We start from the raw sequence: 15359 nt of genomic DNA, 5'->3' as shown, positions 1-15359 counted from the left end.
TAGGTGCGCCCAAAAAGTGCAGTTTTGCCTTTGCTTAGTACTCAACACTTAGTTTGCCAGCCCCACTTCGACTTCTTCTCTACGTCTGGGTATTTCCTCTTGTGTCGCATAATCGCTCTCCAAAAGAGGGGTCTACTCATTATCCTATGGCTTCTCGCAATTGTGGGACAGTAACATAAAATGTGCTCAACCGTCTCTAGCTCTTCCTTTTTATGAAACAATCAGCAGTCTTACGTTATGCTTCCTCAGCCCCAGGACAAGTATCGTACTGTCTCCCGAAATACTCGGCCACAAAGCCTTGGATCATCCCTGCAGCTTACGCTTCATTTGTGTGAATACCCTGCTAAGAACTTCGCACATGGGATTTTTCGCAGATTTTGTGTCACGTTCCACGTTTAACTGCGATCTACTGAGCCATTCGGTCCCATTGATGTGTTTAAAACAAATTCAACGCACAGCCCATCTTCCCTTTCACCATCCGGGAACATCAACCCTCCGGCTACGTCTGAGTACAGAGGGAATAAATTTGATTTTGTTGTTGTAACCACATAATTGCAAGTGGAGGTAGCGTTCCACGTCAAGCTCCCATAGGTGAGCATGATCGTTGCAGCCCATTGGACCAATCGCTGCGGTAATGTGATGGTCATTTGAAGGCGCTAAGAGCTCGACTCGTCATGTAGAGTATAAGTTAGAGTCGGTGCCTCCCGGATTCTCATTGAGACTCTCCACTCGATACCGCTGATTGTGTGTGGCTGCATTTGCAGCTAATCCCATGGAGCATTTCACTATCCGCAACCTGCAGACGTGCCCTATAGCTCCCAGCTGAGCTTCTCATGATAACAATGAACTCCACATACATTAGAGTTTAAAGTTCCAATCTATGCTCTGCTCGCAGTTGTTTCGGGATTCTGTCAGCAGGTTCGCTGAGGATTTTTTTTTTCCTTTCTCTCAACCAACACGCAGGGATGTCCCCTATGAATGCATTGTAATTAGGAATTGGAGGGGGGAAAGGATGTAGTGTTTATTGATATTTGTCTTAAATCTTTGGATGTCAAAGTGGGTGGGAAAAACATTAGCCGGAAGTGGATTCCACATTCGATTCCATTTTCGGCCTTATGTAAGTGGTGTAGATGTTAAGAAGATCAAACGGAGTGAAGTAATTCTTACACCGTTTAAGGAAGCCTAAACACTTAAATGTTCATTTGCCCCATTTGCATGTGGAGGTGGCAGTCCTCGTTAAGCTCTTAAGGCGAGCAAGCTTGTAGAAACATGATGGCCATTGGTTATTTAAAGGCGCCAATATCTCGCCTTGTCGTATCGAGCATCACAGGCACTCAGTAGCAAGCTACTGAGCAAGAGCCGCTGCCACCCGTCGTCTGACTGAGACCCTCCAATCGATACCGCTGATTGTACGCGACTGTACTCCATATGGTAGCTTTTAGCTAAGCTTCTCGTGATAAAAAAGAACACCACACAAATTGGAGCTCAAAGTTTCAGCCTGTGTGAAGCTTATAGTTATCCCGTGCCGGGGTAACAGTTAGTAGATCCTATATGATTAATCGATAAGCTATGGTCCCAAAAGGAATCCATCTTGAATACGCTCCCATTTCTTAAAATGATAACAAAGAGTTACCTTTTTGTTATAATAGAGAGCAATGAAAGTAAAGAAAACATTTCTCTAAAGTCAAAGATTTTATAAAAAAAAAAATAAATAAAATTTATGTTACTTACAGTTACAATGTTTTCATGGGCCTTATCCAAAATTCTTAATATTAACTTAACAATATAACTATTTCACAATTTGAATAAAGAGGTAAAACTAAAAAAAAATATGATTCCATTCAATACGGTGCTACAGTAATAAAAATTAAATAATAACATGAGTGGTTATATGTAAATCTTTAAAAAAAAGTTATGAATAGCATTATGCTGAATTGTATGTGTAAGTGATTTATGCCTTATATTAAATCTGTTTTTTTTAAACCTCTTGATAACTCATAAAACATTGCAATCTTCTTATTTCCATGGGATCATCAAAGAGATCACGCAAATAATCCCCAAATACTGAGATAATTTTATAGAGACTACGTCTAACAGAATTTTTCAAAGTTATCAAATTACGATCCAATTTCTTGCCATTTAAATTCACATTATTCAACTTATCCAGTTCACCCTTTAGTTTCATAAGGGCTCTTATGATTTGTGGCAAAGCCACCTGCACTACCCCATATTTATCTTCTGACAATGAGTCGGCACATATACCAGCCAGCCCTTGTGTAAGCCAGACAATCATTTGTGAATTGGATAGCAAGAAGGCGGTTTTGGCACCATCCGGCTCACCAAACATATAGAATACCCCAGGTATTGTGCGAAAGGCGGTATTTAAGGCCTGTTCAAATTGCCTAGAGATGTGCTCAAACTGTTCATTGATACTCTGTACAACTGAGGGAACTTTTGGTGTCATCCCACTATTAGTTGTCATAGGACCAATTGTAGAAGTTGGTGCCTCAGATACCATTCTTCTTATGCCATAGGTTTCATTGTATTGACGTAACAAGATTTTCTCAGCTGCTTCAGTGGCTGTGGGCTTATCGATATCACAGAATAGAGGTGTGGATTTAATTGTGGAGATATTTTTCACAGATGTTGTTAGATCATCTATAAAAGCATTGATAATGGTGAGACATTGGGATGAAAGTTGATTCCAATTGTAAGGATGACCACCTAAAAGAAAACAAAATGGTAATAAAATGTCAAAAAAATTAATTAAAGTAAAATTAACAATTTCAACAACAAAAAAATAGGCTTACCTGGTATAGATAAGGCATAGATTTGCTGACGCCTTCCGCTTGCCATACTACCAGTCATACTGAATAAATCCAAAGCTGCTAAATTCTGTATAACCGGTACTTGGTTCATAGTCAAGGCCTCCACTAATGTGACTTCGTTTTCTCCTTCCTTGGCCACGGGATTCTTTTCAATTACAAAATGCATTTCTTCGCCCAATAAAATTGAAAAGAATTTCTGCATCAAATTCATGTTACTCAAAATTTGGGATGACAAAATCCATGAGTAGAATAACAAACGAACATTGGTAATGACTGAGAAAAGTGATGAGAGGCCAGTATCTACTTCCAGATCAAAGAAGCGGGCCAATCGGCGATTGACAATATCACCAAATATCCAAAAACCCAAGGCATAACACATGGAGGGGACAAATGACTTCATTAGAGACTTGTACAAAGTGGAATAGAGCAGGGAGCGCAATTTCACCAGTTTATTTTCTTGTATAATGGGATATTCCACTTCAGGTTCTTGGCGAAGATTTTCTTTGAAGAAATGATAGCAGCCTGCAGAAATGCCGGCACCCACCAGAAAAAGGTAGTAAGGATTAATGCAATCCATGCCATAACATTGGTAAACCAAGGACCTGCAAAAATAACATAACCAATTAAATTTTTATTGCATAAAATTTTATTTAAGTTTTCTTACCTATAGTCTAAATGCAAATATCTTGCATACAACCAAGCAGTTAGAAAGCCCACAGCTATATGTATCATCAAAAACAGACTCTTTCTTACGACCGTACCCAGCAGCCATTTAAAGCGAGTCGCATAGTATTCTTTAACGGCCAAATGTGATTTCCCCAGCAATATTCCATAGATAATAACAGCAGATATAAGGGGCATTATCGACAGCCATGTATAGAATGAGAAGACCAAGCTAAATGTCTCCGTTATCCAATTCAGCAAATGGAACACATGGAAGTTGACAAACAGCAGGAACACTGTGAGCAGGAAAAACTGCATCATTATGCTTAAGGCTACCGCCGAGAGACAGCGATAAAGGCATAACTTTTTGCTTTCCAAAATTGTGGTGGTAGACATTGAGGAAACTTTGGTGATGGATTCCAAACAAAATGCAAGAAATCAACCGGCTTAATGTGAGGTTAAGTTTGTTTAGTGGCCAAAAAATTATAGTATATGTGATACATAAGGAGCGGAGCACTAAATGATTATAAATGCTTTTTTTTAATCGAATATTTATAAAACACCTTCTTTGCTGCTAAAAATGTTCACGAAGTATGCTTATATTGCAAATTTGCGCGTTTCTCTGTTTAAAAATCACAGCTGTGCAGCTGTTGATTTTGAAGTTTAGCAAAAGTGATGCCAAGTCTGTTTAAAATTTGCCAGACTTACACATATGAAAGCTGAATGTTGTGTAAACTTTTGTGCAACTGACTTTCTTAGCGATGGCTTACTATGGCGAGACCCAAGACCAGTGCAAGTTTAGTTAAGAGCACCACTAATTTTCGTAGACTATATATAAAAAAAAAGTTTAAATGTAGTAAATTATACCTTAGCACAAGCCAGACGAACTCAAATTTCTTTGAAATCAATAGTCTTGCGGAACTAGACATGATCAGTAAGTACTTGCATTAAGAAAAACCAATCCTCTAGGCTTTTTTATACACTCCACCATAGGATGGGGGTGTACTAATTTCGCCATTCCATTTGTAACCCTCCGAAATGATCGTCATGACATTTTAAGTTGGTCTAGCCATTCCCGTCCGTCTGTGGAAAGCTAACCAGGAATCACTGAATAAGGTTAAGCCAAGTGATCAGCCAACATACAATTTTTTTTAATTTTTGGCGGTACTTGGCATTGCGGATGTCAACTTGTTCTCTTTTTACATAAATTTTTTGTTTATGTTTTCTCCCATGTAGTTCCCATACAAACTGAGCTCCCGATTTTACTTCTTGATTTTTTAAAGGGCGTAATTCTTTAGCGGTTTGGCTGCCATTTTGCACAGTTACTGTTTCTATAACCTCTAACATACGTAATAAATACGGTATGAATCTGTCCAAAACCTGATATAGCTCTCATATAAACCAATTATATTTCTTGATCCTCTAGAAAGCATTACCCTTGTCCTATTTTGCACTGTGACTTTTTGTATGACCTTGAACGTGCCAAATATACTCTGAATCAGTTCATTACTTGATATAGCTCCTATATAAAACCGATCTCCCGACTGACTTCTTGAGCTTTTAGAGCGCGTAATTCTTATTCGATTTGGTTGACATTTTAAACAATGGCATCTACTATGGTCTCCAACATCCAAGCCAAGTATGGCCCTATTCGGATCAGAATCTGATATACGGGAGCTATGTATATCAGATTCTGATCAGATAGCAATTCTTATCCATTATCCTTTGTTTGCCAATAAAGAGACACCGGGCAATGAACATGACAACTGCGATCCGTGGTGGCGGGTATATAAGATTCAGTTCTGCCCAACTTAGCACGCTTGTTAATATTGTTTGATCAGTTGGGAGCCAAAGTGGCGCAGAAGTGGGCATGTTCGCCTATGACGCCGAACACAAGGGTTGAAAACCCGGAATGAAAATTTTCAGCGCTGGTATCCTGCCATGTTTAAACTTCTGTGCCAGGAGGTCTCGCATGCGGCACGCCGTTCGGACTCGGCATAAAAAGGAGGCCCCTTATCTTTGAGGTTAAACTTTAATCGAACTGCACTCATTGATATGAGAGAAGTATACCCAGGTCCTTATTGAAATGTTCATGGGAAATTTACACCGGTATTCACAAAACTTTATGTAGATTTGAAATAGGTGTATTTGACAGATTTCCTTTATAGAACTGTCAAGTAAAACCTATTTGAAAAAATTTGCCAACGCCGACTATATGAAAAATCCGCAATTACTTTTTGGGCAACCCAATATTTATTATACATGGGAAAGAAGTATTTTATTCATTTAAATTATGCTGTTTTAACATTATTTACACACATATAATTTGGTTAAATGGTGCTATCACATTTCCTCTTCATCCAAAAAGTTTCTTGAACCCTTGAAATCACTGAAATTACTTCTAAGTCTGAAAGATAAGAGAATTTTTTTATTAAATGTAGTTAAAACCCTTTGGTTTTTTTTGCGGTACGTGTGAACTTCGTATGGTAATTTTTCCGTTATTTTTATAGACTTTAAACCCCGTTTACAGTGCTCATTAAATTCGGATTTAAGGCTCTTGTCAGCTGTTTTTATGAAAAGAAAACAGATGATCGAGCCATTAAATCCGGATTAAATGAGCAGTTTAAACGAAGTTTAATGACCCCTCATATTAAGTTAAAAATTTATTACCTTGATATCACAATGTCTCTAAAGTCTCGTCTCGATGCGAAGAGAGCGAAAATAATCACAGCATCCAAGATGGAAATCGCATTCATCACAAGCATGGCACTCATTGTCGAGTTAGTTTGTAATAAATGTGCCAAAAATGCTTTATAGTAGACCATTTGGGAGAGACTCATCATGGCCGCCAAACGAAGAATGATTCTTACACTAAAAATAAATAAATAAAATTGAGACATTTTGTTGCATAAACCCACATTCAAAAATTAATTATATTGGGTTGCTCAAAAAGTAATGGCGGATTTTTTAAAAGAAAGTAAATGCATTTTTAATAAAACTTAGAATGAACTTTAATCAAATATACTTTTTTACACCTTTTTTCTAAAGCAAGCTAAAAGTAACAGCTGATAACTCACAGAAGAAAGAATGCAATAACAGATTCACAAGCTGTGAAAAAATTTATCAACGCCGACTGTATGAACAATACGCAATTACTTTTTGGGCAACCAATACATTTTTCCACAGAAACCAAATTTTAACTGAACTTTTTATAGAAACTTAGTTTAGTTTAAACGGACAGACCACTACGAAGGTAAGTTCACTCGTAGAAAGTAGTGTGGGTGAAAAGGTAAAGAATAAGTTTGATTTTCCAGACCAGATCTTAAGAGACGAGAAAGAGTGATGATGGTATGTAAGAAGAGATTTGGGAACAAGCGCAACTCACATGAATCCTCGAAGGCGACCGGATCATTTCCACCTTAGTGCATATCCGGCATTGGAGTATACCGACCCTGTGCATCTACTTACACATGAGCGCGTTTGTAGAATTCCATCGCGTCCCCTGTCATAACCTTTCTTTCCATTACGTCTTCAAGATCGCCCAGATGGGAGAAAAATTCCCTATACAGTGGTACTCCAATTAGAGTTCCTTTCAAGCAAAAGTAGTTATTGGCTGGCAAAAAAAAAAAAAATTAAAAATAGACTGACGTTCGGTATAAAAAAGTGTCTGAAAAGGAGGGGCATTGGCATTCCAGTATTATTTATTATTATTTGGGGCAAAAAGTCTAGGGATCGCCTCATCCCTCAAGCCCACAAAGGAATACGAAGGCCGACCGGGACTATATGGCACTCAAATGAAATATTTAAAGAAACGAGGAGTTTGATTCCAAGTTTGAGACAAGTGTGTGCTGGCCTACCGCTTTCTCAGGAGCGTTATTCTTGATCAGAAATTGATCTGGAGAAGAAACGTTGAGGACTGCGCTTGGATTGAGGGAGTAAGGAACATAGGGTACTCTTTGGATTTCGGGCATCTTCACCGCCGCCAATATCGGATACCAACATCGTTTACAAAAAATTTCTTTCTATAGACTTTCTGTATCTGTTACTAAATTTCCTTCTTTGTCTCAGTAACAAAATATGCCAAGTTTCAATCTTTACCATTTCAAACAATTGTACTTACCTTTTCCACAAGAACTCTTTGGCATCCGGCGTCTTCGACATGGATATGAGACGTAATCTAAAGATATCGCATGCAATTGTCAAGAATAGTATCAAATGAATAATCAGAAAAGGCATAAGAAAAGCTAAGAAAATAAAGGATTCCGTTATCCTATAAAAAAAAAGAAACAGAAAATAAATATTCAAACTTGCCATCATATAATTGATAAAAAGCAAAAATCCATGTGGTCACTGCCAGTATTAAAGAGAAACCCCAACCATATAGCGAATACCAGTGAAATCGCTTCTCATCCTTTTTGAAATCATAATCCTTGAAAGTTTGCTTAAATGTTCGCCGCATCTCAAAGCATATAACAATGGTCCAAAGTATGGCCGATGTACCAAAGCAGAGAGAAACACTTTCTAAAATTACTGAAAATTGAGGGTTTAACACATTTTTTTTTATATAATTGTCATGGATTCCAGACTTACCATATTCAAAGTCCTTTAAAAATGGATAAAAATAATCATAGACAATAGGCATTAGGAGAATTTCTGCCATTAATATGGATATAGCATAGCAAATAAAAAGTAGGGATTGTATTCCCTTTTGTTTGTCATTAAAGAGGATATAAATGAAAATCATCAGCAAAGTGAAAAGTTCCAAGAGAATTGCACTTAGAAAATATGGAACTAACTGTAGGTAGACTTTCTTGTTCTAAAAAAGAAAAGTAATACAAGAAGATGTGATATTTTGGGCTGGTTTGAAAGTTGAATACATAATATTGGGTTGCCCAAAAAGTAATTGCGGATTTTTCATATAGTCGGCGTTGATAAATTTTTTCACAGCTTGTGACTCTGTAATTGCATTCTTTCTTCTGACAGTTATCAGCTGTTACTTTTAGCTTGCTTTAGAAAAAAAATGTAAAAAAAGTATATTTGATTCAAGTTCATTCTAAGTTTTATTAAAAATGCATTTACTTTCTTTTAAAAAATCCGCAATTACTTTTTGGGCAACCCAAAACTTTGTCCCATCGTTATAGAATAATATTACCCATTTTCCAATTTTTGAAGGATACATTTATTTTTATATCCTCCACCATAGGATGGGGGTATACTAATTTCGGCATTCTGTATATATAAAGTATATATATTCTTGATCGTCATGTCATTGTAAGTCGATCTAACCTTGTCCGTCCTTCTGTCCATCCGTCCGTCCGTCTTTCTGTCGAAAGCATGTTTTGATATAGCTGCCATATAAACTGATCTTGGGTCTTGACTTCTTGAGCCTCTAGAGGGCGTAATTCTCGTCCGATTTTATTGAAATTTTGCACGTAGTGTTTTGGTAGCACTTCCTACAACTTCGCTAAGTATGGTTTAAATCGGTCCATGTTTTGATATTGTTGCCATATAAACCGATCTTGGGTCTTGATTCTTGAGCCTCTAGAGGGCGCAATTCTCGTCCGATTTAATTGAAATTTTGCACGCAGTGTTTTGGTAGCACTTCCAACAACTACGCTAAGTATGGTTTAAATCGGTCTATGTTTTGATATTGCTGCCATATAAACTGATCTTGGGTCTTGACTTCTTGAGCCTCTAGAGGGCGCAATTCTCGTCCGATTTAACTGAAATTTTGCACGTAGTATTCTGGTAGCACTTCCAACAACTACGCTAAGTATGGTTTAAATCGGTCCATGTTTTGATATTGTTGCCATATAAACCGATCTTGGGTCTTGACTTCTTGAGCCTCTAGAGGGCGCAATTCTCGTCCGATTTAATTGAAATTTTGCACGTAGTATTCTGGTAGCACTTCCAACAACTACGCTAAGTATGGTTTAAATCGGTCCATGTTTTGATATTGTTGCCATATAAACCGATCTTGGGTCTTGACTTCCTGAGCCTCTAGAGGGCGCAATTCTCGTCCGATTTTATTGAAATTTTGCACGTAGTGTTTTGGTAGCACTTCCAACAAATGTACTAAGAATGATTCAAATCGGTTCATAATCTGGTATAGCTGTCATATAAACCGATCTTGGATCTTGACTTCTTGAGCCTCTAGAGGGCGCAATTGTCATCCGATTTGGCTGAAGTTCTGCATGAGGTGTTTTGTTATGATTTCCAATAACTGTGCTAAATATGGCACAAATCGGTACATAACCTGATATAGCTGCCATATAAACCGATCTGGGATTTTGACTTCTAGAACCTCTAGAGGGCGCAATTCTCATCCGATTTGGCTGAAATTTTGTACAACGGCTTCTCTCATGACCTTCAACATATATGTCTAATATGGTCTGAATCGATCAATAGCTTGTTACAGCTCCCATATAAACCTATCTCCCGATTTTGCTTCTTGAGCCCCTACAAGGCTCAATTCTTATCCGAATGAACTGAAATATTACACAATGACTTCTACAATGTTCATCATTCATTTATGGTCCGAATCGGACTATAACTTGATATAGCTCCAATAGCATAACAGTTCTTATTCCATATTCTATGTTTGTCCAAAAAGGAGCTACCGCCCATAGAACTCGACAAATGCGATCAATGGTGGAGGGTATATAAGATTCGGACCGGCCGAACTTAGCACGCTCTTACTTGTTTTGAAATATTTTTTATTTATATTAAGTGGTTTCTTTCTTAAATTATAGTTAAATATATCTTTAACTTTGGTCAAAATATTGTTAAAATTTAAAAAAAATTCGGAAAGTGAAGTGAGATTCAGTCAGCAAGCGAAGCTCGAAATGATGTCCGCTAATATTATAACTAACTAGCCGAACCTGGCCCGCTCCCCTGCGCCTTCTTTAACTCTCTAATATCTTTTAAGGGTGGGGGCACTTCGCCCTGAATGTGAATATCGAACTCGTGCTATTGTAGCAAATGTCCGCCTACGACGGGTTTTGGGCATCCCCTGAGGAACCAGACTGTAACAATAGAAACCATGTTTTGTTTTTGGTGGCGGTAGGTTACGTTAGGCTAGCTTGAGAAGAGAATGCAGATATTAATCTGCCTCATGCCACTATAGACATACACCTAAGCCAGCAATCGACTTGTTGTGCGCTCTAAAAACTAAAAAGTAACCTCGAAAAAAATTTTAATTTTTTGGAAATGCTCCAACATCTCATCATTTTCCCCACATGCTATCACTTGCCGCACCGATTTTGCATAAGTGGGCTCGTAGTCTTATGTGTCCCGTTATGACTCAAATAGCTATACTAACCTCCTTCTTACTTTCTTTCAGTAATAGCCTCATCCTCTCACGATCCGGATCACCCCATAAGATTTTCGCCGTCCTACCGACTGTTTCGCTGTTCCACAGTGTTACATGCGTTTGTCTTCCACGCGAACTGCGTCGACCCGAAAGGCTTCGGGTTAACTAAGTTTATCGATGACAGTCCTCTGGCCTTCACTGCCAAATCGTCTGCCCTCTCATTCCCCCTTACTCCGCTATGGCCCGCCACTCAAACGATGCGGATTGTGTCATCCTCAGAGAGGGCTTTAATCTCCTTCTTACACTCTTTGATGACTGTAAGAATGCAAAAAATTTTCGAACGAATCGCATCACAAATCTCCAAAATCTGGTGTTTTTAAAAATTAGGGTAATGAGAAGTGCTTTTAAGCGGAGCGATGGCAGCTTAGACATTTCGACTCAAATGTGGATATCAAATTAGTGCAACACTGCCAAATCCCTTTAATCTGAGCCCCATATTGCCATGGTTGATAAATATGAATCGTTTGGAGGGAGTTTTGGGGCTGTGGCGGCCACCGGTACTTTGCCCTGAAAATAGATATCAAATTCGTTCTTTACCCCCAAATACCGTTGATTTGAGCTCCAATTTGCAATAGTCAGATATAAAGTTCAGTTTAGAGATTGATGCTCTAAAGCACCCCCTAAACTGACCTTCACATCCCCCCAAACACTTGGCTCCACAATTGGATATCAAATGCGTTTTCTTCTCTCAAAAATGCAACTCGGCAAACAAATGTCAAAAAAATCAACTGGGGCTGGAATTATGATTTTTGGCTCAAATTAAAAAGCGTCTCAAAAAAAAAGTTTTGGCGACAAAAATTTCCCGAAAAGTGGTACGTTTAGTACCACAATTGGTACTTTTTGGTACCCTGTTTGTTAATTTAGCTAGAGCTTTGAATTTTGAAATTTAGGAACACTACCTAAATTGGGATGCTAAAGGAGTTTTTTGGGCATTTAGAAACAAAAAAGTGCCAAAAATGGTACAAAATAGGTGAACTTTGAATAGGGAAAACGGGTAAAGCTACAACTTCGACATTTGGTTCAAATGATTGTTGTTCCGAAATAAATGGGGTAGATAGAAAAAATAGTAATGAAAACGGAAGAAATTTACGTTTAGTACCGTACTTGGTACCATTTCATACTTTCTTTACGGATTGAACTAGAGCAGTATGTACCGGACGACTAGAAGATTTTATTGATATTGTCACATTTTGGTACTAAAACGTGCAATATGGCACCTTCTTTACCGATTGAATTGGAATACAGTTACATCTAGTACCGAGCGACTAGAAGATTTTTTTGATATTCGTTCTCTTTCGTACATCTTGGTAGTATGTAACGGATGACTAGAAGATTGTTTTGAAATTTGTATATTTAGGTACTAAAACGTACAAAATGGTACTTTATTTATGGATTGAGTTAAGCTTCTCAAAATTGCGAAGCTTATTTTGTGCATTTAGGCACTAAAACTTTCAAACCAATTTTCCCCCAAAACATGACGGGAAAAATTGGTTTCAGTCGTCTACTTTACGCCAATCCAAATTTCATTAACACACCTCTTTCCTAACTAGCTAGAAATTTTCTAAGGCAGCTCTATTCTTGGCTATTTTTTGTCATTAATATGAAACTAGGCACAAGGAGGAGCAGGAAGAGCCGTTACCGTTGTATGCCGTTCGAAGCCATTAATACAACTTCAAAAAGATATTTGCACTGTGTTGGCAGTCAGTGTTCAATTCAGCTCTGACTTTGTCCAAATGTCACCGCCGATGTGTCAGTTGCTGCACCCAAAAGCTACCACAATTTTCAAAAAAAAAAAAAAAATTGAGATATCTTTACCAAATTCACAGTTACAAGAATTTTGACAATTTTCGATTTTGAAAAAATGTGGGGTAGCCCCCACCAAAAAAAAAAAAAAATCTGGCTACGTCTCTGTATGCCATATAAACCGTTCTCTAATCTTGATTTCTTGAACCTCTAAATGGCGCACTTCTTATCCGCTTTGGCTGAAATTTTTGCTTGAGGTGTTTTGTCTATGTCATGTATGGTGTAAAGAATTGTGGCAATTTTCGATTTTGATAAAATGTGGGGTGCCCCCCCAAAATAAAATCCGGGCTACGTCCCTGGATACCATATAAACCGTTCTCGGATCTTGGCGCAATTCTTATCCGATTTGGCTGAAATTTTTGCATGAAATGTTTTGTCTATGCCATGAATGGTGTAAATCGATTCATAAAAAGAATGTTGGCAATTTTTGATTTTGAAAAAATGTGTGGTGGGTCCCCTCCAAAATAAAATCCTAGCTACGTCCCTGGATGCCATATAAACCGTTCTCGGATTTTGATTTCTTGCAGCTCTTAATGGCGCAATTGTTATCAGATTTGGCTGAAATTTTTGCATGAGATGTTTTGTCTATGCCATGTATGGTGTAAATCGATTCATAACAAGAAGTCAAATCGGGAGATAGGTTTATACAGGAGCTATATAGGTTATCGACCAATTTGGACTATACCTAGCATAGTTGTTGGAAGCCGAGACTTAACGCCACGTGTCAAAATGTCTGCCCCAACGGATAAGAATTGCGCTCTCTAGAGACTCAAGATGTATAATCGGGGAATAAGGGAACCCATAATTCCCCGATTATACTTCTTGAGTCTCTAGAGAGCGCAATTCTTATTCGATGTGGCAGACATTTTGACACGTGGCATTAAGCTTCGCTATGGTATGGTCCAAATTGGTCGATTAGCTATATAGCTCTTATGTAAACCTATCTCCCGATTTGACTTCTTGAGCGTCTAGAGTACGCAATTCTTATCCGATATTATCCGAGCCATATGCGATCCATAGGGGGAGGGTATATATGATTCGGCCCATTCGACATCATATTTTAAAGTTTTAGAATCTGCTTACCCTTAAATGAATGCCGTCTTTAATACACCTCATATGAAGTGGAGACAAATCATATTGGCCAAGTCTGTTTGGGCGGTGATGTGTAAAACAATAATCTCCTGCAATGTGCTGGAAAGGCGAAATATTTCATAAACAAGTTTTAAATATTTCCCCCCTTAACTTACCTCAAGTTTTAAGTAATCATATCGTAAATCCTCTACACCTAAGGGTTTCCTGCAAGGACCACGTATTTGAAGCTTAAAGTCATTTTGAATATCTATTGTCGCTAGGCTATTGTTAGCCAATCTCAGCATCTTAGACCATGTAATGATTCTTTGTTCTGGTAATCTTTCACATTGATGTGTTTCCATGTTATAGTACTTCCATTTTACACAACACAATTTCATAGTTAAACTTTCGAAATTTTCATAGTCTTCACATTGTACATATATGAGAAATGAGGCTTTTATGAGATATAAAAGCAAGAGCTTTAAAATTTTATCAGTTGCGTGCATATTGTTATGGCGTTGTGGTTTCGATGACTACTAGCTACTATGGCTATCTATCTAGTCCGTCGAGAAGCAATTGCAAATGCGAATACAATTATATTTTTGGTATATCTTGTAATATAATTTATTTTTATAACAAAGCACCAATTGATTGTAATACAAGTCATGTTTTAGTAGGTTTAAGAACAATTATGACTGTATAGCTATTTTGGGTTTAGAGAGCAGACAGCACGTGCTACAATTTTTGAGGTCTAGAAAGTGTCTCATATCGCCTGAAACACGTAGCCAAGCATGTGCTGGCTTTAGTAAATTTCTATTTGGTTGAGGGGATAATATGCAGAACTACAAGCTAGCTGACACGAAGTGTTATCACGTGTTTTTGTGTAAAACTATTTTTTTCTTAGGTTTTTTGTTTGTTAAGGCTGATATTATATTCGCTTTTCCCGATATTTTTCGCCGATTACTTTTTTTAGAAAATAGATTTTAACTAAAACAACTTGCTGATTTCATTCAGCAGGATATTCCCTTATTACTTATGGTAAATTTTAATAAAATTGTTATTTTATCATTTGTATTTGTGTAGTTTTTCAAAAATGTAATCCCGAAAAAATAGGTTTTGAACGGTGAAAAACGAAAATAGTAGCAGTCATTAGGGCGAAGATCATTTATTTCACTTTCGAGACGATCCTAATGATCAAAGAGTTTTATACCCTACACCACTACTGTGGTACAGGGTATTATAACTTAGTGAATCAGTTTGTAACACCTAAAAGGAAGAGAGATAGATAAGTATACCGATCGACTCAGAATCACTTTCTGATTCGATTTAGCTATGTCCGTCTGTCTGTCTGTCCGTCCGTCTGTCCATCTTAATTTGTGTTCAAACTACAGGTCGCAATTTTCATCCGATCGTCTTTAAATTTGGTATGGGCACGTTTTTCGGCCTAGAGACAAAGCCTATTGAAAATGGAAAAAATCGGTTCAGATTTGGATAAAGCACCCATATATATGTTCGTCCGATTTGCAGTAATACTGCAATAAAAAGGTCATTTGTTAACCGATACGCTCAAAATTTGGCAGGAAGGATTTCCTTATGACTCTCGACATTATTGGTGAATTTCA

At 37.7% G+C, this 15359-nt stretch overlaps 2 protein-coding genes across 2 annotated transcripts; both read right to left on the bottom strand.

Moving 5' to 3' along the window:
• Nucleotides 1–1736: 1736 nt before the first annotated feature.
• LOC106089826 (nucleoporin Ndc1) lies at nt 1737–4144 on the bottom strand. The gene is made up of 3 exons (XM_013255818.2): nt 3493–4144; nt 2811–3430; nt 1737–2724 (listed from the first exon to the last, which is right to left on the bottom strand). Exons 1-3 carry the CDS (start codon nt 3885–3887, stop codon nt 1979–1981), a joined length of 1761 nt encoding a protein of 586 aa, XP_013111272.2. The 5' UTR covers nt 3888–4144; the 3' UTR covers nt 1737–1978.
• Nucleotides 4145–5725: 1581 nt separating this feature from the next.
• LOC106089832 (uncharacterized) lies at nt 5726–14282 on the bottom strand. The gene is made up of 7 exons (XM_013255825.2): nt 13914–14282; nt 13750–13857; nt 8082–8307; nt 7803–8021; nt 7612–7735; nt 6162–6362; nt 5726–5898 (listed from the first exon to the last, which is right to left on the bottom strand). The coding sequence occupies exons 1-7, from the start codon at nt 14241–14243 to the stop codon at nt 5835–5837; spliced, it is 1272 nt and encodes a 423-aa protein (XP_013111279.2). The 5' UTR covers nt 14244–14282; the 3' UTR covers nt 5726–5834.
• Between the last annotated feature and the right edge of the window lie 1077 nt (nt 14283–15359).

This window comes from Stomoxys calcitrans, chromosome 2 (genome assembly GCF_963082655.1).
Source record: "Stomoxys calcitrans chromosome 2, idStoCalc2.1, whole genome shotgun sequence".
NCBI lineage: Eukaryota > Metazoa > Arthropoda > Insecta > Diptera > Muscidae > Stomoxys > Stomoxys calcitrans.
This window is presented reverse-complemented; position numbering and strand designations above follow the sequence as displayed.

Coding starts and splice junctions, on each gene's coding strand:
- LOC106089832 (XM_013255825.2), bottom strand. CDS start 14,243: ATGCACGCAACTGATAAAATTTTAAAGCTCTTGCTTTTATATCTCATA. Junction 13,858..13,913: donor ATGATTACTTAAAACTTGAG/GTAAGTTAAGGG, acceptor TCGCCTTTCCAG/CACATTGCAGGAGATTATTG. Junction 8,308..13,749: donor AAGACGGCATTCATTTAAGG/GTAAGCAGATTC, acceptor TTTCTTTTTTAG/AACAAGAAAGTCTACCTACA.
- LOC106089826 (XM_013255818.2), bottom strand. CDS start 3,887: ATGTCTACCACCACAATTTTGGAAAGCAAAAAGTTATGCCTTTATCGC. Junction 3,431..3,492: donor TATTTGCATTTAGACTATAG/GTAAGAAAACTT, acceptor TTATTTTTGCAG/GTCCTTGGTTTACCAATGTT. Junction 2,725..2,810: donor CTATGCCTTATCTATACCAG/GTAAGCCTATTT, acceptor GTTTTCTTTTAG/GTGGTCATCCTTACAATTGG.